Source organism: Arvicola amphibius, chromosome 6 (genome assembly GCF_903992535.2).
Source record: "Arvicola amphibius chromosome 6, mArvAmp1.2, whole genome shotgun sequence".
NCBI lineage: Eukaryota > Metazoa > Chordata > Mammalia > Rodentia > Cricetidae > Arvicola > Arvicola amphibius.
In genome coordinates, this window is record NC_052052.2 from 136,030,959 (window position 1) to 136,053,422 (window position 22,464).

The following is a 22,464-nucleotide window of genomic DNA, read 5'->3' on the forward strand; positions in this document are numbered from 1 at the left end:
AACGAACACGCCCACTTCACAACGTGGATTGGCCATTCCCGGCCACCGTAACGCACTTACTCCTGGAGGGCGGTACGGCACGGAGCGGAACTGCGTGTGACTACTTCCGGCGCTGAACTTCCGGCATTGAGCCAGCCGGTGGCGTCTTTACAGAAGCTGTGTCTCCTGTCACTCCGCGGCCCCTGGTTGCTGCTTTGGGCCTGGCGGTTGCCGAGCGATTTGTGTGAGGCGGGACTCGCGGAGACGCCGTTGGGTTCGCCAAGTGAAAAGCCGTCTCTTCCGCTCGCGGCCGCCTCTCTCGCCATGGACTGCCGTCGGGATAGGATGGTCGCGGTGGTGCCCGGGCAGTTCGACGACGCGGATGCGTCAGACAGGTAGGCGGCCGGAGACCACACACGGACTCCTTAGACTCCACCAGCTCCCCAGTCCTCTCGGGGAGCTGACGCCTGACGGGTCTGGACTATGGTTTCCTCAGGGTTTGTCCTTACAGCTGGGCAGGTCGTGAAAACTTCTTGTCAAGGGAGGGAGTCTGGGTTCCAGAATGATTGACAGAGAAGCAGAGTTGGGGATAATTGAGAATCGTGGGGTTCCCCCCTTCCACATACAGGGTTCTACATACAATGAGCAGATTTTTGCTCCCACTGTACAAGACAAACCCAAGTCTTTGCTGTGTGTTTGGAAGGGAGAGCAGACGCAGATAGTTTCAATGAGACGGATGCCTTGGGCAGGAAAGATCCAGACTTAATAGCTTGGGAGACCGCTCGCCTAACAGATGGGGCTCTGCTTCCATCTCCAATACTAAAACCACACACAAAGGAGTCCCGATTAAATGACTCGGTGAAGCAGAGGAGAAACAACGTTTGTGGACAAGTGAATGCCCTGTAGTGGATTCCTCTTGGCTGTAAAGAACAAAAGCTAGGGGCCAGAGCCTCGAACGCAGATGGGAGAACTGAGGCGGAAGGGAGACCAGCCAGGTAGAGCCTCACAGGTGCCTGAAGGAGTCGAGATACTGCTCAGGTTTTATTAAGGACAGAGGAAGGTTTTTTAGCAGATCCAGGGAGTCAATTGATTTATGAATTAAAGGAACTGGTCAGTTACATAAAAGATATTCTTGGAAAGTAAGAGCGGAACAGAGAGCCGGACTTTGGTGGCTGCACGCCTTTAATCCCAGCACTCGGGAGGCAGAGGCGGGCGGATCTCTGTGAGTTCGGGGCCAGCCTGGTCTACAGAGCGAGTTTCAGGACAGGCTCCAAAGCTACAGAAAAAACCCTGTCTTGAAAAACAAACAAACATACAAAAAGAGTGGAACAGAGAACCAATTAAAACAAACAAACAAACAAACAACCCAGGTTCAAACCTGAAGGCTCCTAGAGCTGTGGCCATAGGATAGCTTCGCCGTAGCAGTGTTGAGGTTTCGTCGTTAAGTTGAACGTGTGTTCTGATGAAAGCAGTGAGGGAAACCTTCCCATTAAAAAGAAAAGAAAATTAAATATAGTCATTTTGAAGCAACAAAGAATCTTGTGTGTTTTCTGCCTTGTAGATGTTATTCATCAATTAATAGTGATGTTGATAGATATATACGGATCATGCTGTGTGTCAAATCCAGTGTTAGCTACTGTTTTGATTGACAAAAAAAGGTTAGGGGAAGCTGGTATTAATAATGAGGCAAATTGCTTGTGTTAAAATTAAATGGTGAATATTGCAAAGGAGGAAGGAATAAACAGTAGCATATAAGTTAGTAGAGGATGCATAGGGGTTAGCAAGAGGAATTAGAGAGCCCCAGTCTTCTGGTTCCAGAGCCTCTCGCAGGAATTCTTGTTGAAGAGTTTTAGTGGGAAGAAGAAACAGCCTGCTTGGCTGGTCAATGTGTAATGGTAATGGTGGTGTACTGCTTACCCGCTGTCCGCATACACACAGGAAAGGATAAACCAGTGCTCTTCTGATGAACGGGATTCTGCCACTGCGCCAAAGAGATGTGGCAATCTCCAGACACATTTTTGTATGTCATGCCTGGACTGGGGGTGGGTTATACTAGTGGTATCTGAAGGTAGGTAGAGCCTGGCAGTGCTATTTGTGCAAGACATTCTCACAGTAGAGGACGCCAGGATCGTTTGCACAGTAGTGACTTTAACTTATAACTCTAGGTTATTAGATTGGTTAAGTGAAGGAGTCGTTTATGTTTTATACGTAAATGAAGTCCTAGTAAATTGCAGTTATTTAATGATTGTCTCGCTTTTTCCTACTCATGCCCATAGGCATTTGAAGCCCAGTGAGCTGTAGCCAATTAATACATTGGAATTGATAACTGAATTTATTTCTTTTAAAAAAATACAAGGGGCCAGTTGTGGTGACAGTGCCTTCAATCCCAGCACCCTGGAAGCAGAGGCAGCGGATCTGTGAATTCAAGGGCAGTCCTGTCTACATTGTTTGCTTCAGGCCAGCCAGAGCCACACAGGGAAACTCTGTCTCAAAAAATAATAATAATAATAATTGGGGGGGGGGGTGGGAAGGAAGAACTGGGGATTTAGCTCTATGATATAGAGTGCTTGCTTAGAAAGGACACAGCTCTGGATTCAGTCCTCAGAACTAGGGGACTATTTTTATGGTCAGATGAGGTGATACTGCCTTCCCAGCACTAGGAAGGCAGAGGCAGGTGGATCTTAGAGTTCAAGCCCAGACTTGTCTACGTAACAAGTTCCAGGCCCTGGCTACATGATGAGGCACTTGTCTTTTAAGAAAAGGAGTGGGGATATCAGTTCACTAACTTATTTGCATGTCATCCTTGCCAGAAATCCACGCTAGTGTCGGTATTGTTCCTGTTGTATGGTGTGATGCTGAATTGCGCATTATGTCTTTAACTAGTACATACTATCAGTTGTTTTATGTGATGACTGGCCTGCTCTTTGTATGAAAGGCCAAAGCTGGTTACAATTGTATTGAATTTGGTGGTCTAGATGTGTTTTGTTTGGGATGCACAAAGTTTTATAAAAATTGAACCTGGCTCTGGGTGTAGTGGTGCACTCCTTTAATTCCAGCATTTAGGAGGCAGAGACAGGAGGATCTTTGTGAGTTGAGGCCAGCCTGGCCTACAAAGTTCCAGCACAGCTGGGGCTACACAGAGAATCCCTGTCTCAGAAAAGGAATAAAAAAGATGAAGAAGATGAAACAGATTAGTAAGGGAATCTTTTGAAACAGGGTTTCTCTGTAGTTTATAAGCCTGTCCTGGAACTCACTCTGTAGACCAGGTTGACCTTGAACTCACTAGATCGCTTGCCTCTGCTTCCTAAGTGCTGGGATTAAAGGCACGTGCCAGGTGCCACCATTGCCCAGCATGTAAGGGAATCTTTAGGACTGTATATATGTGTATAGTTTTCTCCTTAGAGAATGTGTAAATATGTCAGAACATTCTTATGTCTAGTGAAAGCATGGAAGTGAAGTCAATTCAAGCAAAAGACGACATGCTACTTCAAAACCTTCAGAATGATGCGCCAGAGGTGAAGGATGAAGGTGAGATCGATGAGGAAGACAACTATGATTATGACAGTGATTGGTACTGGGATGATGGAACTGGAAAACTCACCAAAGGTTGTACCGGGAATGGAGGCAGTAACCCTCAGGTATGGAAGTCATTCTGTGAATTTGTTTATATTGTGTGTGTGTTTGCATGCATATGTGGGGGGAAACGGACGGACAGATATCTTCCTCTTTAGTTCTCTATCTTTTCTTTGAAATTTCAGGTAATTTTGGCTTTGGTTGTGATATGTATGCATGCTGAGTGTTAGCTGTTACTTTTGGTTGCTGATGATTATAGCAGTTAAATTGCTATGTTGTGGAGCAGTGCATGTTATAATTTACTTTAAAATGGTGGAAAGGAGAAATGCCATGCAGCAGGGCTCACATAGGAGTTTATTGGAAGAGGAGAGATAAGGGGGCAGAGAGGGGAGTAGAGACCGGTCCCTGGCGGAAGAGAGAGACAGAGACGGGAGGTAGAGGTGCTCTTAGTGGCTGCAGCTGAGGATGTATTCTATCAGGACCCTAAGGACCCCAGTACAGATGCCTGAATACTAACAGTACATTGTTGGAACACTTGTCTGCCATGCATCCCAGCATGACAAAAATCAGATCAGTTAGTCAGACATGTATATGATAGGAAACACCGGTTGAATTTTACTTATTGTGGTGGTAGGGATCAAACCAAGGGCAAGTATCGTACTACTAATCTATATCCCAAGGCCAAAAGTTATTTTAAAAGTTAAAGGGGTTGAAGAGATGACTTAGCGGTTTAGAGCACGTGTTGCTTTTGCAGAGGACCTGGGTTCAATTCCCATAACCTACATGGTAGCTCACAACCCTCTATATAACTCCACTTCTGACGGATCCACTGCCCTCTTCTGGACTCTATGGGCACCAGACACCCATGCAGTGCATATACATGTATGCAGGTGAAACATTCATACATAACTAAATCTTAAAAAATTGCATTAAATTTAATAGAAAAATTTAAAAGATTATTTATTTATTTACTTATTTATTGTATTTATAAAGTTCTACCTGTCTTTTAAGCTTTTTTACCTTAAGCTTTTAATCTTTTAAGCTCTTTACAAATAAGACAACCCAGTCTCGAGTTTCAGGCTTAGATACAATAAAACTGAGTCAGCAGTTATTCAGAGCCCTTTATATCTGTGCTGCATTCTCTGAGTGTTTGGTGTTGTTTCTGCTTCTCTTTGGCATTTAAGGTCATGCAATGCACCAATATAAGTGCTGGCTGAGGCTCTTTCCCCTTTTCCTTTCTTGAGATGTCAGGCTTATAATTACTAGAATGAACTTAATGTTATCTTTAGCTCTTTATTAAACACTTTGAAGGTAAATGAATATTCTTAAGTATCAAAACTATAAACCAATTAAATAAAAAATAAATAACCTAATTATTATTTATAATAACAAAAAATACATTGAAGGGAAGTAAATAACGTGACCTCTCTTCTAGTTAGTAACCTTAGGATTCTCTTAGAAATGCCTTACTTTTTTATGTGTATGTGTGTTTTATCTGTGTGTGTGTGTGTGTGTGTATACACACACACACACACACATCATGTACATGCAGTTCATGAAATGCCCGAGGAATCCAGAAAGGGTTTTGAATCCCCTAGACTGAAGTTACAGATGGTTGTAAGCTGTCACATGGGTACTGGGAATCAAACCCATTCTGGAAGAGCAGCCAGTGCTCTTAATTGCTGAGCCATCTCTCCAGCTGTAAAAACCTTAAAAAAATAAAAGTCTTAGAATGTGTTTCTTCTTTAGTGTGCTCCTGTATGTAATGATGCTTTAAGAACTAATTGAACTGGGGAAGGGGAGATGATGGTTCAGCAGGTAAATGCACGGGTGCCACGCCTGACAACCTGAGTTCAGTTCCTGGGATCATCAGAGTGGAAGAAGATCAGCTCTTAAAAGCTGTCCTCTGACCTCCATATGTGTGGTGCCCCTCCCCCCAAAATATTTTTAAAATGGCTAAGGGAATAAACAATGTAATTATGATCCTTAGGCTTGAATTTATAACTAATCCTATTTTAAACAAATTTCTTATAGGCAAATCGTCAGACTTCTAACTACAATTCTGCCAAAATGTCTACTCCAATTGACAAGTCCTTGCAAAAATTTGAAAATAAAATAAATCTAAGTAAGTTTTTAAAGAGATACATTACCTAGCTGGGGAATGGTGGTGCATGTCTTTAATTCCAGCACTCGGGAGGCAGAGGTAGGCGGATCTCTGAATTTGAGGCAAGCCTGGACTACAGAGCAAGTTCCAGAACAGTCATAACTATACAGAGAAACCTTGTCTCAAAAAAGTGAACAAACAAATGTTACATAATTGGGCTATGAAGAGATTTTTCCAAATACTGTTGGTTCAAAAAGTAAATGTATTCAACTTAGTGATAGAGCTGAATGAAGAAAAGTAACTTTTAGTGACCTAAAGACATCTTAATTCATATTTTCTTGCTTCTCTTTTTTATCTGTTGTGGTAGGAATGTGAAATTTCAGATACTCATTACAATTCTTACCTGTTGTGCATTGGATTTTTTTATTAAGACAGCCTAAAAATGCTATTTTGTTTGGTTAGAGACTTTATGATGGTGTTAATTGTTTAGTTGAAAGCCAGCCCAGTTTGAACTATCCTTTAAACTTGCTTTAAAAATGCAAGGCCTTCATTTTCTCCTTGTGCCATTTTGACTCTAAACCTACCCAGTGTGTCTCATGTACATGGTCCATAAATAACAGATTAGTGTATATAAGTATTTCACAATTGTTATGTGCCTCTAACTTGAAAAGAAACTGAAGTTTTCAGAATTAAACTTTGAATTCAGATATTTGTGTTATTTATACTGTATAAAATATAAGTATCTGAGATTTAATATGTAGATCCAGTGCTTTTGAGCATTGTCTATATCTAAAATTTTAAAATTCTGACTCAAAAATCATATCTATAGTGCTGCAGGTAATCACTGTGAAGACAATCTCTTAATTTGTTGCTTGTCTCATAAGTAAAATATATTTTAATTCTATTAAGAAACTATATAGAAAGGGGAAGGTAGAGGGGGAAGTATCCTGCTCAGAGACTATTATTGTCTTTTGTATTATTTACATTGTGATTTTTTGTATTTTTAGATAAACTGAATATTACTGATTCTGTCATAAATAAAGTCACCGTAAAATGTAGACAAGAAGAAGCAGAATCGTAAGTAATGTTTTCATGATAAAGCATGGTTGGTGAAGCCTGATTTCCTGACTGAGTAGCACAGTTGTTCTGCAAAAGATGTTTATGTGCTCTCATTTATTAGCATATGCTTTTGTAAATCTCATTTTTTTTCCGAGACAGGGCTTCTCTGTATAGCTTTGGGGCCTGTCCTGGAACTAGCTCTTGTAGACCAGGCTGGTCTCGAACTCACAGAGATCCGCCTGCCTCTGCCTTCCAAGTGCTGGGATTAAAGGCGTGCGCCACCACCGCCCGGCTACTCACAAATTCTTTTTCCCTCCCCTCTTCCTCGCTCTTTATCTCTTCTCCCCTCTCTCCCTCCCTTTCCCTCCTCTCCCTTTCCTCTGTATGCATATGTGAAATATATATTACATATATAACATTATATATGCACACATATTTGTGTGTGCGCACATCTAACCTATGGGCTCATATGTGAGTATATGTGACTAAGGATAAAAATGAAAATGGTCCAACAGAAAATTATAAATTGGATTTAAAGCACGAGACTTGCATGGTTCTTGAGTCAGTTTTGTAGATGACACGTCCTGTGGAAATATCAGAAGTCCTGGGAGACGGTGGGGAGAGGGGCCATAAAAGTGCTTGTCATGCAAACTTACAACCAGAGTTTGGTCCCTGATGGTGGAAGGAGGGATCTAACTCCCAAACTTGTCTTCTGACCACCATATGCAGGGTGGCAATCTCTTATCTACACTTCATTCACACACACGAATAATAAATGGAAAAAAGTAAAAGCTTTAAAATGAAAAGAAATAACAAAAGATTGTGCGTGCCTGCTAAGGAGAATTGACTCGTGCTCAGAAATAGAGTTTTACTGAGTGAAGTGTTTATATCAAGTTAGGATGAAAAATTACGAAAAATTCCTTAAGAATTGTCACAGAATCGTGTCCATTTAGAAGTCTGATTCTGACTTCTCACTGAGTTTTGACTGTTTTTGTTTTTGCTTAGGTATCGCATTAAAGATAAGTCCGACAGAGCAACCGTAGAACAGGTATGCTTGACACGTGCTGTGTGGTCTTGTTTGAAGTTAGCATTTCTTTGTTCTCTGAATTGGATCTTGTTTTTAACTTCCTTGCTTGGTGTTAATCTTACCTAAAATGACCCCTGAGTAAACAGTTTTAAGTTTAGTGATCCACATTTTGCTGTATAATAGGACCCCTAGTGGATAAAGACAGCCACGATCCTTCTATAACCCTTGAAGTACTATGCAGTGCTTCCCCCTTCTCAGAGGTTTGGAAAGTAGAGACTATCAGACCAGAATTTTTTAAAGCAGCATCTTTAGGAATTTTATTCTCTTTTCCATTAAATAGGTTGGATATCTGCTGTGAAATAGGTTGAGTACCTACGTGCCATGCATCTGGGGCATGTATAGATGGAGGGCAGGGAGAGCAATACCTTCAAATTTCTAACTAGAGACCTCTTTCTTACATGTGCTTTATTCTTTGGAAGGGGTGGGGTGCTAGTCCCTAATATCTTATGGCCAGCAGGATATGATTGAAACTTACTCTCGTGTGTGTGTGTGTGTGTGTATGTGTGTGTGTGTGTGTGTGAGAGAGAGAGAGAGAGAGAGAGAGAGACAGACAGACAGACAGACAGATACTCTCTGTAGTCCTTACTGGCCTGAAACTTGCTATTTAGACTATGATACCCTCAAACTCCCAGAGATATGCCAGTTTCTTGCCTCCTGAGTGCTGGGATTAACAGTATATATCTTCTGATTTAGATTTTTGATGTGAAGAAAATGATTATTTAAAAAAGTTGGGATTATTATTATTGCTACCTACGTGGTCTCTCTTCTACCCATATGTTTATGTACCTTTCCACATTCTGACATAGCAGCTTCTTGACCTGTAGCTTCTTGACTTAAGATATAAGCACCCCTCTGTCCTGTACCCCCAAGGAAGTAAAGGCTAACCTGCAGTCTAGAACCAGTTTGTGGAACTGAAGAATCATTGGACACGAAAGAGCTATTTATAATGTTAGCTAATTGTTGTATGTTGTGCTGGTTAGTTTTTTCTTCACTTGCTACAAACTAGAGTCACCTGGGAAAAGGGAACCTCCAGTGAGGAATTGCCTCCATCAGGTTGGCTTTGTAGGCAAGTCTGTTTTGCCAGCCCGCTGTGGATGGTGCCACCCCTGAATAAGTAATCCTGGGCTGTATAAACAAACAAGCTGAGCAATCTATGGAAAGCAAGCCAGTCAGCAGCTTTCCTCTATGGTTTCTGCCTTAGTTCCTACGTCGTGTTCCTGTCCTGATTTTCCTCAGCGGTAAACTGTTTTCTAGAAGTGTAAGATGAGATAAACCTTTTTCTACCCAAGTTGTTTTGGTCATAGTGTTTATCACAGCAGCAGAAACCAAACTGAAATGTGTGTATGTGCAGGATGGGAGAAGCCGCCCTGTGCAATGGTGTCTGTGTGGAGGTCGTAGGGCAACTACTGGGGTTGGTTCTATCCCTCCACCTTTATGTGGGTGGGTTCTGGGTGGCAGGTACCTTTCACTGTGCCATCTTGATCACCCTGGGTATGTACTTTTACTGTCCTATAATTTATTTTATCTGATTTGTTTTCATGACTGTACTTGAAAACAAACAAATCAAAAATAACTTTTCTTTTTAGGTTTTGGATCCCAGGACAAGAATGATTTTATTCAAGATGTTGGATAAAAAAGACATATCAGAGATACATGGCTGTATTAGCACTGGAAAAGAAGTGAGTTTGTGTTGGGATGGCAGTGTTTTCATGTTAGCTTTTGTATTTCAAATACCAAGGAAAACTAAGGCACTTTTAATTTGTGCCTTTAAAAAGAAAGGAAAGCTGGGCAATGTGACACACCTTTGATCCCATTACTCAAGAGGCAGAGGCAGGTAGATCTCTGTGAGTTCCAAGGTAGCAAATTCCAGGCCAGTTGGGGATACATAGAGAAATCTTGTCTCAAAAAAGAAAGAAGGCTACATACTCCAGATAGTTTGTTAACAATGTTTCTAGAAATTATGTTACTTGATAGTTCGTTGATATGAAATTGTGTACCTTCTCCTGATCGCTGTATTGTATCACCAAGTCTGTGCTCAGCAGTGATCTTCAATTTTTCAAAGATCACAGTGGTCCTGAGTCCCCTTTAATATTGCTATTAATGAATGAAAGTTGTTGATTCATTGCTATGAGCCAGTCTTTCATGTTCCTTTATTTGTAAGTCCAGAAAAAGATAAGTGTGACTTTTAAAAAACAATATATTAATTACTTTTCTGTTGCTATGATAAAATCCATAACCAAGAACATCTTAAGGAAGAAAGTTTATTTTGGTTTAGGGTTCCAGAGGATTAGAGTCCTTAATGGCAGGGAGGAGGCCTGGCAGGCAGCAGACAGGAGGCAGAGTGAACTAGAAGTAGCCCAGGCTGCTAATCTTCCAAGCCTGCCTCCGGCAGTGTTCTTCCTCCAGTAGTGCTATATCAATTTCCTAAAAGTTCCAGAAGCTCCACAAACAGCACCGTCAGTGGGACCAGTGTTCAAATCCATGGGTGTACAGAGGTCATTTCTCATTTAAACCATCACAATTAGCAGTTCATTCTGTGGGAATTAATTAGATGCAAAAATCTTTATTAGAGATAAATGTGTGAAACCAATTACACTGAAATTGGACTTTTCTATATGCAGTATGCCTCATGTAACAATAGTCTACATTCAGAGAAATGAGTCATTAAGCAGTTTTATGTAGTAAAACCTAAGATGTCTATGACATCACTATAGGTAATGCAATCTTATGGAACCCCTCTGGTATATGGGGCCCATCATTGACCAGAACATAATATGTTGGCATATGAATGCATGCCAGAGGTGTAGTTATTTTGATATTTTAATTCACACCTTTCAGAGATGGCAGTGATGCAGATATTGTTTCAGTTTATTTTTGAGGTTAGAATCAACTGGAAAACTGACATTAGTTATTTAACACATGTTTCATTTCCTTTGTTTTTGCTTAAAATAGGCTAATGTATACTATGCTACCACAAACAGTGGAGAGAGCAGAGCAATCAAAATATACAAAACTTCTATTTTGGTGTTCAAAGATCGTGATAAGTATGTAACCGGAGAATTTAGGTGAGTCCAGGTTCTTGAATTGCTTTTTCCTCAAGTGCTAAAATAGTATAATGCAGTGATTAAAGTAACACATGCTTTCTTGCTCCAGATTTCGTCGTGGCTATTGTAAAGGAAACCCTAGAAAAATGGTGAAGACATGGGCAGAGAAGGAAATGAGGAACTTATCCAGGTGCGTGGTGGTGCGTGGGTTGGAGGAGGTGCACGCGCTTGGCTGTGTCTGTCTGTGTATCTGTGTCCTGCCCTTTCCAAGCAGAGGGGAGTCATTAGACCATGGCGCTCTATTACATATGCTTAACTAAGCAGAAGAATTCTACTATCTGAAGAGTCTGGAGCCATGCGAAAGCATGTAGAGTTTGTTCTGAGCAAGGCTTTGACAGGAATTCAGACACGGTGATGACAATTCTGACATATAAAAACATTATAGGAATTTTAGCTAGATTTCATCGGGCCCTAAGCTCTTTGGCTAATCACTTGCTTTTCTTACTTAGTCCAGTTTGGGACACAGTCATTTTGCCATAACTACAGTTAAAAGGGACACTTGCCTAGTTTTATCAAAGGTTGTGAGAATGTTAGAAAGGAGTAGCATTTTTTACTTAAAGTATAATTTGCTGTTAAGCTGGTACCATTTGTTTTGGAAGTCCTTTGAAATCTTCCTGTGTCCCAGTTAGCCACTAGGCATGTGTCCAGTGATTTTATTTTTGAGATTAGTAAACTCAAAAGATAATTGTTGACATAGTTGCTATGTCTTATCAATTCTAAGATGTACTTTTTTTTTTCACAGTTTAACATTTCTAGAAATGGATTGGGTGTCACAGGTTTTGGGATTTAATTGTTTATCAGTGTTTTGATGTTCTTTGTGGCACACGATACTGCCACTGAAAACCACTGGTTTATGAAAGCAATCTAGTTGAGAGGACTGGGTACTGCTTCCTAACAGAGTATTCATGCCATGGTCTGTAGCTGCTGTAATTTGCTTATATGTCTTTTGACTTTCCAGTTTTCCTTTTATCTACGTCACAGGCTAACAACAGCAAACATACCATGTCCTAAACCAATCAAGCTAAGAAGTCATGTTCTTCTCATGGGCTTCATTGGCAAAGGTGACATGTAAGTATATGGAAGGTGAAACTATTTTAAGTCCTGTGAGCTATGTACTAGGTTAAGTATTTCCCGTAGTTCTTCCAGGAGTCTTTCCTACTGTGTGCACATAACTGTTATTATTTACCATTGTGAAGCTTTGCACTGCTTCAGAATAACAGTTAACCTTGTTTCTGAGGGTTGTTTAGTTTATTAAAGTGCTGGAAAGTACTTATAATTGCCATTGTACATTACTCCATAGTCAGTTCACATGACAAATTACAGTAAGTGGTGCATGTAACTGTAGAATGAGGCAAGGAAACTTGATCTTGATAATTTTATTGTCGTTCTTTTTTTTTTATTTGAGGCCTGCACCACTTTTGAAAAACGTTCGTTTGTCAGAATCAAAGGCCCGGGAGTTGTACCTGCAGGTCATTCAGTACATGAGGAAAATGTATCAGGATGCTAAACTTGTCCATGCGGATCTCAGTGAATTCAACATGCTGTGAGTGTGGTTGCTTCCTGGAAAATTCCCCTTCATTATGGCATGTCCTTCAAAAAGTTCAAATTGATAAAGTCATGCTGTACCCTGTTGGTTTCCCATGGCAGGAATTAAGATGTGGTCACTGTCTTCAGTCACTTTAGTCACAGAGTAGACTACTGGGAAGGACTGAGGTTTTAGCTTGATTGGTAGAACAAGTGTCTAGTATGTGTGTGGGAGGTGTTGGATTTCATCCCCAGCACTACAGGGTATCAGTGGAGGGGGTGCATTTTTAGCTGACTTAATTGGCTTTGAAATTTTTTTAGTTTTCATATTTTTATTAGTCAAGACAGCCTTTTCTTACCTGCCATAGTCATTATGAATTACTTATCTTTAGGTAGATGTTTTGTTTCTTTTTAAACCAGATATGGTAGTTGCATGCCTGTAATGTCAGCACTTGTGAAGCTGAGGCAAGAAGACTAAAGAGTTTGAGGCTAGCCTGTGCTACATAGACTGTTCAAAACAAAGAACAGAATCTATTTTATTTTTTTTCTTTTTTTGGAGGCAGGGTCTCTCTATATAGCTTGGCTGTACTAGAACTCACTTTGTAGATCAGGCTGGCCTCGAACTCTACCTCACGAGTGTTGGGTTAAAGTGTTGGGTGTGTGTACTACAACTTAAAAATGTGTAGCCTAGGTTAGCCTTGAATTCTGGCCTGATCTTCTCAGCTGTGCCTCCTTCACCAAATTCTTCCAGTGTGTGCCACACAACCAGCTTCAGAATAGATTTAAAAAAAAAAAAAACCAACAAAAAAACCCAAAAATATAATAGTAACTTGTACCTTGTTCTTATTGCCTACAAGGTACCATGGTGGAGATGTGTACATCATTGATGTTTCTCAGTCTGTGGAGCACGATCACCCACATGCATTGGAGTTCTTGAGAAAAGACTGTGCGAATGTCAATGGTGAGTGGAAAGTGGGATTTCCTGATAGCATCTATGCGTGTGTGCATAGGATCAGGTCTTGTCACTCGGAGTGGGAATGTAGTTTGGCATTAGAACACTGTGCTTGCCTCTCATGTGGAAGACCTTGCATTTGATCCCCAGCACTAACAAACAAGTCCTGTTTAATTGTCCAGTCCAGTGCCACTAGGACCATTGGCTGGATATGGTGCATTCTTCTTTCTTTTCCTGTCACTAGTTGGAGTGGTAACTATTTCCCTTGCAGAGCTGTTGCTAATGTTTTTTCTTCTGACAGATTTCTTTTTCAAATATGCTGTCGCTGTGATGACTGTTCGGGAGCTCTTCGAGTTTGTTACAGATCCTTCCATCACCCCTGAGAACATGGATGCTTATCTCGAAAAGGTAGGCCGGGCTGAGGAGAGGAGGAAGTATGACTTGCCTTTGTGCTCACATCTGAGGGATTCGGGTTGCTTAGTGTAATTATTCATTTCCAGAACTTGTTAGCACATCTCAACTCACAGTGAAATTAGAAACAGCAAGTTTCTTGACTTTACTTAACTGGCAGGATTACAGAGATTGTCAACTTCATAAGTGTTAGTAAGAAAACTGCCAGGTTGTGTGGCAAAATATGCATAACATTAAGTACTAAGCATTGAGTGCTGTGCAAACCATTAGTTTTTTATCTTCAGCCCTTTTCTAAATCATCAGATACTGAACCTGTGCTCCCCCAACCAGCTCCTGAAAACCACCATTCTGGTGTCATTGAGCTATTCTTGATTCTGTTAATAAGTGCAATCACATACTGTTTGTCCTTTTTTTTTTTTAGTTCAAAATTTTTCATTTTTTATTTACATGTATATATGTGTGTTTGTGTGATTGTATGCTACATGTGTGTGGATGCCAAAGGAGGCCCAAAGAAGGTATTGGATCCCCTGAAGCTGGACTTACAGGTGGTTATGAGCCACCTGAAGTGCGTGTTGGGAATCAGATTCAAGTCCTTTGGAAGCGATGCCAGCATTCTTAACTATTGAGCCACCTCTAGCTCTTTGTAGCTGGCTTATTTTACTTACCGTGCTCAGTGTTCATCTGTGTTCTAGCGTGTGACCAGATAACACTCTATTTGTATGGACCATAATTTGTCTATTTTCTCATCTGTCAGTGGACAGTTGTGCTCTTTACCACGCTTCAGTTATCAGGAATAATACTGGTGAGAATATGAGCATATAAATAAATATCTCTAAGTTTTGAGAGCCTACTGTTGACTACTGTTTTACAATTATGCTAACACTGTGCTAGGCTTCCAGTTTCTCTGTATCCTGACATGCACTGATTGTCCTCTCATCTTGTCCTCACCCTTCCCAAGGAGTGTAAGGTGGCATCTTATTATGAATGTGTTGAATGTTTCTCTAATGAGTGACACTAAATACCTTCTTAGGTTTCTCTTGGAGAAACGCCTGTTCCAGACTCTGTCTTCTTTAAGTAGTTTGTTTGTCTTCTGAACCCTACCTGTTTCCTTTTCATCAATCCTGAGCTGCAGCATTTTCTTCTGCCTGTGCATTGCCTTTTTCACCCCTCTTGTTGAGCGCACCCTTTTGTCCCTAAACAGAAGTTTTATATTTTTATATAGACCATTTATCTCTTGTTATTCTTGGCACTTCTGAGTCAGGGTTTTCATACTTCCCCTTTCCCTTGGAGTACCTTTCCATCTTGCTTTGCCTGGTGAATATTAAAACTCAGGTCAGAAAGCTATCTCAAGGGAAAAATCAGGAGAAACACTGTTTTCAGGGGTATTGTTTTCTCTTTTTTTTTTTTTTTTTTTTTTGAGTCACTGTATCCAGGCTGCCTCAAACTGTGTATAGCCAAGGATGAATTTGAGTGTGTGATTCTCCTGCCTCTGTCTGCTGAGTTCTGAGATTTTAAGTGTGCACCACTACACCCAGTTTATGTGGTGCTGGGATCAAGCCTGGGCTTGGTGTGTGCTGTGCTAGCATTCTTAACAACTGAGCGCATCTTGAGCCCTCTTGGTTGGTTGGTTGGTTGGTTGGTTGGTTGGTTCGTTGGTTGGTTTGTCTCTTAGTGAGGTGTTTGTTTCTTTGAGATAGGTCTTACTCTGTAGCCCAGGCTGACCCGACTTTATGCTCCTCCTGCTGCTGCCTGATAAGTCCTGGGGTCATAGCTGTCCACCCCACCATGTTTGGCATATTATGAACTCTTGAGGAACAGAAATTTTATTTGTATATAGTCAGTATTATGTACTAGACAACTGCATGTTGTCTTAGGCTTTCTGTTGCTGTGAAGAGATACCATGACCATGGCAACTCTTACAGAGGAAAACATTTAATTGGGTCTGGCTTATAGTTTAGAGGTTTAGTCCATTATCGTCATGGAGGGTAATATGGCAGCACACAGGCAGACATGGTGCTAGAGATGTAGCTCGTCCTCTGGATCAGCAGCAGCAGGAAAAGACACACTGGACCTGGCTTGAGTTTCTGAAACCTCTAAGCAACACCCCCAGAGACACACTTTCTAAAACAAGGCTAGACCCACTCCAACAAGGCCACATATCCTAATCCTTCCAAATAATGCCACTCCCTATGAGCTATGGAGGCCATTTTTAATTCAAACCACCAAACATGTATTGACTGAGTAACTATCAAAGTATTTTTATCCCTAAACCATTAGTATCGAGTCTAGTCAATATATTAAAAAAATAGAAAATAATGTTCTTTCCTTCTGTATATATTTATAAAAGATACATTTTTATTTTAATTACGTGTCCATGTGGGTATTTGCGTATGTGTGTAGATGCTTGTATAGACCATATGTGTGTAGATGCTTGTATAGACCAGAGGCATTAGATGCCCTGGGAGACTAGAAGGATTTATTGTTTCTTTTTAAATGACTGTCAAGTCTTTAGTAGAGAGCCAACCTACATTGTAGAAGCTCGCTTTAAAGGTGTGAAGACATGACACCTATTAAGATTAAAAAAATAATTCATTACAAAATAGAAAAAATATGTCTTTTCTAGGGTGAGGGTAAAGGAAAATAATTTTTTGCTTTTTCTCAAAGGCCATGGAAATAGCATCCCAGAGGACCAAGGAAGAAAAGACTAGCCAAGATCAAGTGGACGAAGAGGTGGGGTTTGTTATGTATCCACAGCCTTGGGGAATACTTGGGTTTACTGTGGAATTGTGAGGTGTTCTGTCATATGTTTGGAGACAGGGTCTTTTCATATAAACCTAGAGCTTGTCTTAGAGCTTCTTATGTAGTACAGGCTGGCCTCAAACTCACTCATTCTGCTTCAGCTGCCTGATTGATAGAATGACAGGTATGTGCCATCATTCCCAGCTAATTCTTGAATTACAGTGTTTTGCATGGTTTTGTTTTCGTTGGTAAAGCATGAACTTGATTTTATAGGTACATGGTATGTAATTTAAATTCAGTCACACTGTTGCACTCAGCAACCTCTTAGCCTGTTGTTTAGGTAAAGTTTGGAAAGAGCTTGTGGGGTGCAAGAGTCAAGAAGGAAAAGACTTAATTTGCAAGTACGAATTAAATGACTTACATACTGATTCTATAAATATAGCAGACTTTAAATATTGGTACTTTGTTAAAAAATAAAATCAAACTAGTCCTAAGAAGTCAAGACATCTTTATTAAGATCCGCAATAGGCTTATTATTACTATATTATTTTAATTGTAGTTTATTTCACTCAGAAATTTTGTAGCAGCTGGGTGGTGATGCCCTACATAGTAAGAATATGTGTTTGTATTCAGTTGCTGACAGGCAGGCAGTTCTTGCTAACTGTAACTCCATCCTGTCCTTCCTCTCAGAAGATGCTTTTTGAAATTAGAATGTATGGGAGGAATGTTATTCTAAAGATCATCTGGTATAGACTCTTTTTCTTTCTAAGATTAATTGTGAAATTTTATTTTTATCTTACCAAATCGTTTTTAGCTTACCAAATAGCACACACAACACCAGTGTGAACACAAGTGGACTGAAAGTATTGGAGATGAAATACAGATTTCTGCATGATTGATAGAGCTAAGGATACTGAAGGAATGCAGGAGTAAAGGAATAATAGTTTAATTTTGCTTTCGTCTATTAGGTGTTCAAGCAAGCATATATTCCCAGAACCTTGAATGAAGTGAAAAATTATGAGAGAGATGTGGATATAATGATGAGGCTGAAGGAAGAAGACATGGCTTTGAATACTCAACAAGATAATGTGAGCAGCTTGGTTTGTCTGTAGAGCCAGTTCTAACAAAAGAGACTGTCCCGAGCTTAATCCTGGCTTGGTACTAGTGAGATGGTCAGCTCCCTGTGTATAAACATACTTCCATACCCAGTGGCTGTAAAGTGGTACTAGTGAGATGGTCGGCTCCCTGTGTATAAACATACTTCCATACCCAGTGGCTGTAAAGTGGTACTAGTGAGATGGTCAGCTCCCTGTGTATAAACATACTTCCATACCCAGTGGCTGTAAAGGGATACTTCTGGATTTAAGAGGGGTAATGCATTTTCATGTGCTTAGAGAACTATAATTAGTAAAAAGATTGATTCACAAGAAGTCTAGGATAAAAATGGCTGCAGTAGATTGATACGCTATGCTTCATTTTCATTTACATTTGGAGAGATAAAATATGTAGATTAATTTTAAATTATGTGTGTATGTGGTGGGGGGTATGTGCACATGAATGAATGTGGGTGTCCTGAAGGGGTGTTAGGTTCCTGAAGCTGGTGTTAAGAAGGGGTTGTAAGCCTTCCCACATAGGTGCAGAACACGTTCTTAGCCCCTGTGTGCATCTCTCCAGTCTCCTTGGAATATTTTTTTGTTAGCATACCAGAAAGTAAACCCTTGAGCCTTTGCAGCCATGTAGAAAAACTTAGCTGTTTATGTAAGCCTTTATATAAAGACTTAAGAAGTGGTCACCAGATTCTCATGCATGAAACATAAGCATTTTTAAAAAATTATTATGTGTGTGAGTGTACACATGCCATGGTACCCGTAGGAAGGCCAGGGGACAGCTTTGTCAAATCACTCTCTCCCCCTTTGACTCCTGAGGAGTGTAGGCAGGCTTTCATGGCAGGTGCCTTTGTCTGCTGAACTAACTCTTTGGCCTAAACGCACTTCAAAAAAATTAATTAATGTGTCTATGTGATCAAATGTACACATCTGTGTATGCATTCAGTCCGGAAGAGGCCCTTGTTACTCTCTGAGCCTTTGGATATAGGTGCTGGGATCCTAATTCTGGTCCTCATGATTGAGCAACTTGCATTCTTAACCACCGAGCCATCTTTCTAGCTCCTCACAAGCACTTTTAGTAATCACTATAACTTTTACATGTAGATATACTAATGAGAGTTGAGTAGGGCTGTTTGTGGAGTGGGTAACATTTCAGCAAATAAAGTTCAAAGTTAGTGTTTGCTGCCACCTGTTGGGTTGTGAGCTCATCTGAAAACTATTAGACTTAGATTGTATTGGGCCTGTGGGCACGCATGGTTGGCACACAAGAACCATGCTGGCTACTTTCTATGTAACAGTGATAGATTTAGAGTATGTTCTCAGAATCACAGGAGACAGTGTTTAATAGTGTAATATGTGCATATCATTGTTAATTTTTATATTTAATCTTTTTTCTTTTTTTTTAAAAAAACCAGATTCTATACCAGACTGTCACGGGATTGAAAAAAGATTTGTCAGGAGTCCAGAAGGTATGGAGAATATGTGTTGTTATTGCTTTATAACCCATTGTTTTTGTGCATGTGCTCAGAAGTGTGCCACAGCACATGTGTGGTGGGTAGCCGTAAGACGACTTTGGGGAGTTGACTCTCTCTACCTCCTAGGTCTTTGGGATCCAACTAGATTGTCAGGCTACCTGATGAGCCATCTTGCCAGCCTATGGAAGCTATTTTAAAAGATACAAAACTTACTGTAAAGTGGTATTAGAATTAAGTTTGAAAATGAGCCTTTTTTACTTTTCTTTTTTTGTGTCTGAATTTCTTCTGTTAAAAGTGAAAAATCTAGGCCAGCTTGGTCTACAGAGCTAGTTCCAGGACAGGCTCCAAAGCTACAGAGAAACCCTGTCTCGAAAAACCAAAAAACAAACAAAAGTGAAATATTCTTAATCCTGATCTGCATTTGTGTGGGGTAATACTGATCACCATACACTTTTTTTTTGGTAGTTTTTATAATAAGTTTTGAAAATTCTCAGGGCTGGGGAGATGGCTCAACAGTTAAGAGCTCTTGCTGGTTTTCCAGAGGACCTGTGCTTAGTTACCATCACTCACCCACTTACCTGTAAGATAAGAAAATGGAAAGTTTAAGGTTATCCTGAACTATGTGATGAGATTCTGTTTTGAACAAGAAAAAAGTGAAATAAATATAAATTTCAGGGATAATGAAGCTTCTTAGTTGACTATTCATTTGATTAGATTAGCTTATTGCTAGTAATGTGGTTCATAGAAAAACAGCTCTGAAGTTACCCAGCTAGATCTTTATTATTGTTGTTATCATCATCATTATTATTTGCCTCACATCCTTTCTAAATCACAACTCCACATCTGGCTTGCTAAAAGCAGCAGCAGACTTACGTTGTTGATTTAGATCACCTGTATTATCCTAGTAATCAGGCATGTGCCCAGCCTTTGGCAGTGGACCACCTGCGTGCCAGGATAGCGGTGAATATAGCCCCACACATTTGTAGACGGTAGCATCATGTTACAGTGTCAGAAGATTGAACACCCGTGCCAGATCCTTTATTTGTGTGTGTTCTTGAGTCCTACTGGAGTGAATGGATGTTGTCTGTCTTTCTCTAATGTTGATTCTGCTATTTGGATGTTTTGGTGTATGACTTTACAGTGTATCTGGCATACTGATGTAAAATGGTGGCATTAACATGTTGACTAACACATAGATAAGTAACTGCCTCTAAGTAACGTGGTTCTATAACTTCAAGGTCCCTGCACTCCTAGAAAGTGAAGTTAAGGAAGAGACTTGTGATTCGGAAGATGCTGGAAGTTCGGAGTGCTCTGACACAGACTCCAAAGAGCAGGGAGATAATGCCCAATGCAAGAAACACACTGCTGACCCTGACATTGATAAAAAGGTTAGTTAAGATCTTCATTTTTTTTTTTGAGGATGATGACTTTGAAGCATCAATAATGCCTTTGTTGGTTGTTTGTTTTCTGAGACAAGGTTTCTCTGTGTGGCCCTGGGTATTCTGGAACTAACTGTAGACAAGGCTGGCCTTGAACTCACAGACCTGCCTCTGCCTCCCAATTGCTGGGATTAAAGGTATGGGTTATCACCAAAGGAGATCAATAGTGCCTTTAATTGTAGTTTTCATAACTAAATGTGAACTTTACTTTTGGAGTAAATTAGAGAGTTGACTGCTACTAGGGGCTTCTTCAGAGTCGCACAGATGACGTGTGATGTCTGCCTACTAGAAGCAAATACTGTTTCTGTCTAATCTTTATTTCTTTTAAAGTATGGAGCTTGTGAACACCAAGTAACTAACATACAGGGATATTGATTTGACTCTGCAATTTCAGCAGAGTTCAAGGATCAGGATGTAGTTTAGTGGTAGATGGGTTGGGGCTATGGTGGGGGGCTAAGGGGTACAGACAGACAGAAAAATAACATGCATATGAAGACAGGTACCTATCATCCCAGCACTTGGGAAGCTGAGGGGTGTGTATGTGTAATAAAAGTCTGGACAGCAAAGTAAGTCTGTTTTGAGGGAGGGAAGAAGGCAGAGATTTTGGGGTGGGGGTAGGGAATGAAGTGAGATGGAAGGCACCTCAAAGAAAAGTTGTACCCCCAAGTTTCACCAACCTGTAATTGCTATTTTTATGCTACATTTACTTTTATCCTATTAGCGTAAGAATATTAATTCAGTTCTAATAATAGTTTAAATATTCTGAGTGAATTAAATTTGTTGGGAGTGTGTTGTTTGCTTTTTACAGGAAAGAAAAAAGATGGTCAAGGAAGCCCAGAGAGAGAAGAGGAAAAGTAAAATCCCTAAACACGTAAAAAAAAGAAAAGAAAAAACAGCCAAGGCCAAGAAAGGCAAATAGAATGAAGAGCCATGTTGTGGACATTCCTCAGATACTTTTTAAACCCCAGGTAGAAGTTGTAGCTGGAGGACGGCTTCTTGACTGCACCTGAGTCTCTACCATCTCTTCCTTTGTGGACGACTGCAGTGTGGCCATGTGATTGCCTCAAAAGCCCAAAGCTCCTAATGTCGGGATCCAGCCACTGGCTCTGCTTTTAATAGATTAAAGTACTATTTTAATGAAGAACTTTGTACATTTTATTTTTATATATTTTCTCCTGCAAACTTTTTCAGAAGTATCGTAAATATTTAAATGTGATGACCATCCATGACCTTTATAAAAGTGAGCATAAAGGCATTTGGACAGACTTGGCGATATTTGTTTTCTTTGTACATGCCGAAGACATGTCTGAAATCAACTGATTACCGAGCTGTGACTTATAACCTGGAGTTCCACTCATAAGAGAAGTCATGTGGCCATGATGTTGCTGTTCACAGAGGCTCTGTTCTTGTCACATGATCCTACTTCATGTTTAATGCCTTTTCTAGCTAGACCTCAGCTCATCAGCCATTTCACATCCAGCCATTGTCATGGTCGTTTGATCATCAGGCATTTAAGTATTTTAAGTACTGGGATGTAGCAGTGAATAAAACAAAATTACTTCCTTTGAATTGTTTGTATTCTTATAGAGAAATAAGTCACATTCTTCCAAGAGGTTATAAATTATATAGAGAGAAATAGTGCTGAATAAAGAGAATGCCTAGGGAAAACGGCCACACAATGAGATACTTGACAAAATACTTGAAGCTGAGTCACACTGAGCTTTCTGGCGCTGTAATGGCTAAATAGAAGGATTCTAAGTTCTGGCCACCCTGGGCTACTTAAACAGATGAGGATACAACCAAGCCAAGTCAGGTGCATAAGAACACATAAGCAAAGCAAGCAGCCAGGAAAGGCCCTGCAGCCTCCAAATCAAGGGGTGGGCATTGTCGTCCTGAGATCTGATGGTGTTTA

At 40.3% G+C, this 22,464-nt stretch overlaps 1 protein-coding gene across 1 annotated transcript; it reads left to right on the top strand.

Annotated features, from left to right (window-relative positions):
* The first annotated feature begins 117 nt into the window (after positions 1–117).
* Riok1 (RIO kinase 1) lies at positions 118–22,121 on the top strand. Its single transcript, XM_038334782.1, has 17 exons — positions 118–374; positions 3,419–3,617; positions 5,587–5,677; positions 6,664–6,733; positions 7,721–7,763; positions 9,389–9,481; positions 10,755–10,867; positions 10,956–11,036; positions 11,888–11,974; positions 12,312–12,449; positions 13,288–13,391; positions 13,684–13,790; positions 16,458–16,523; positions 17,501–17,620; positions 19,054–19,107; positions 20,352–20,501; positions 21,361–22,121. Exons 1-17 carry the CDS (start codon positions 304–306, stop codon positions 21,469–21,471), a joined length of 1,698 nt encoding a protein of 565 aa, XP_038190710.1. The 5' UTR covers positions 118–303; the 3' UTR covers positions 21,472–22,121.
* The last annotated feature ends 343 nt before the right edge of the window (positions 22,122–22,464 follow it).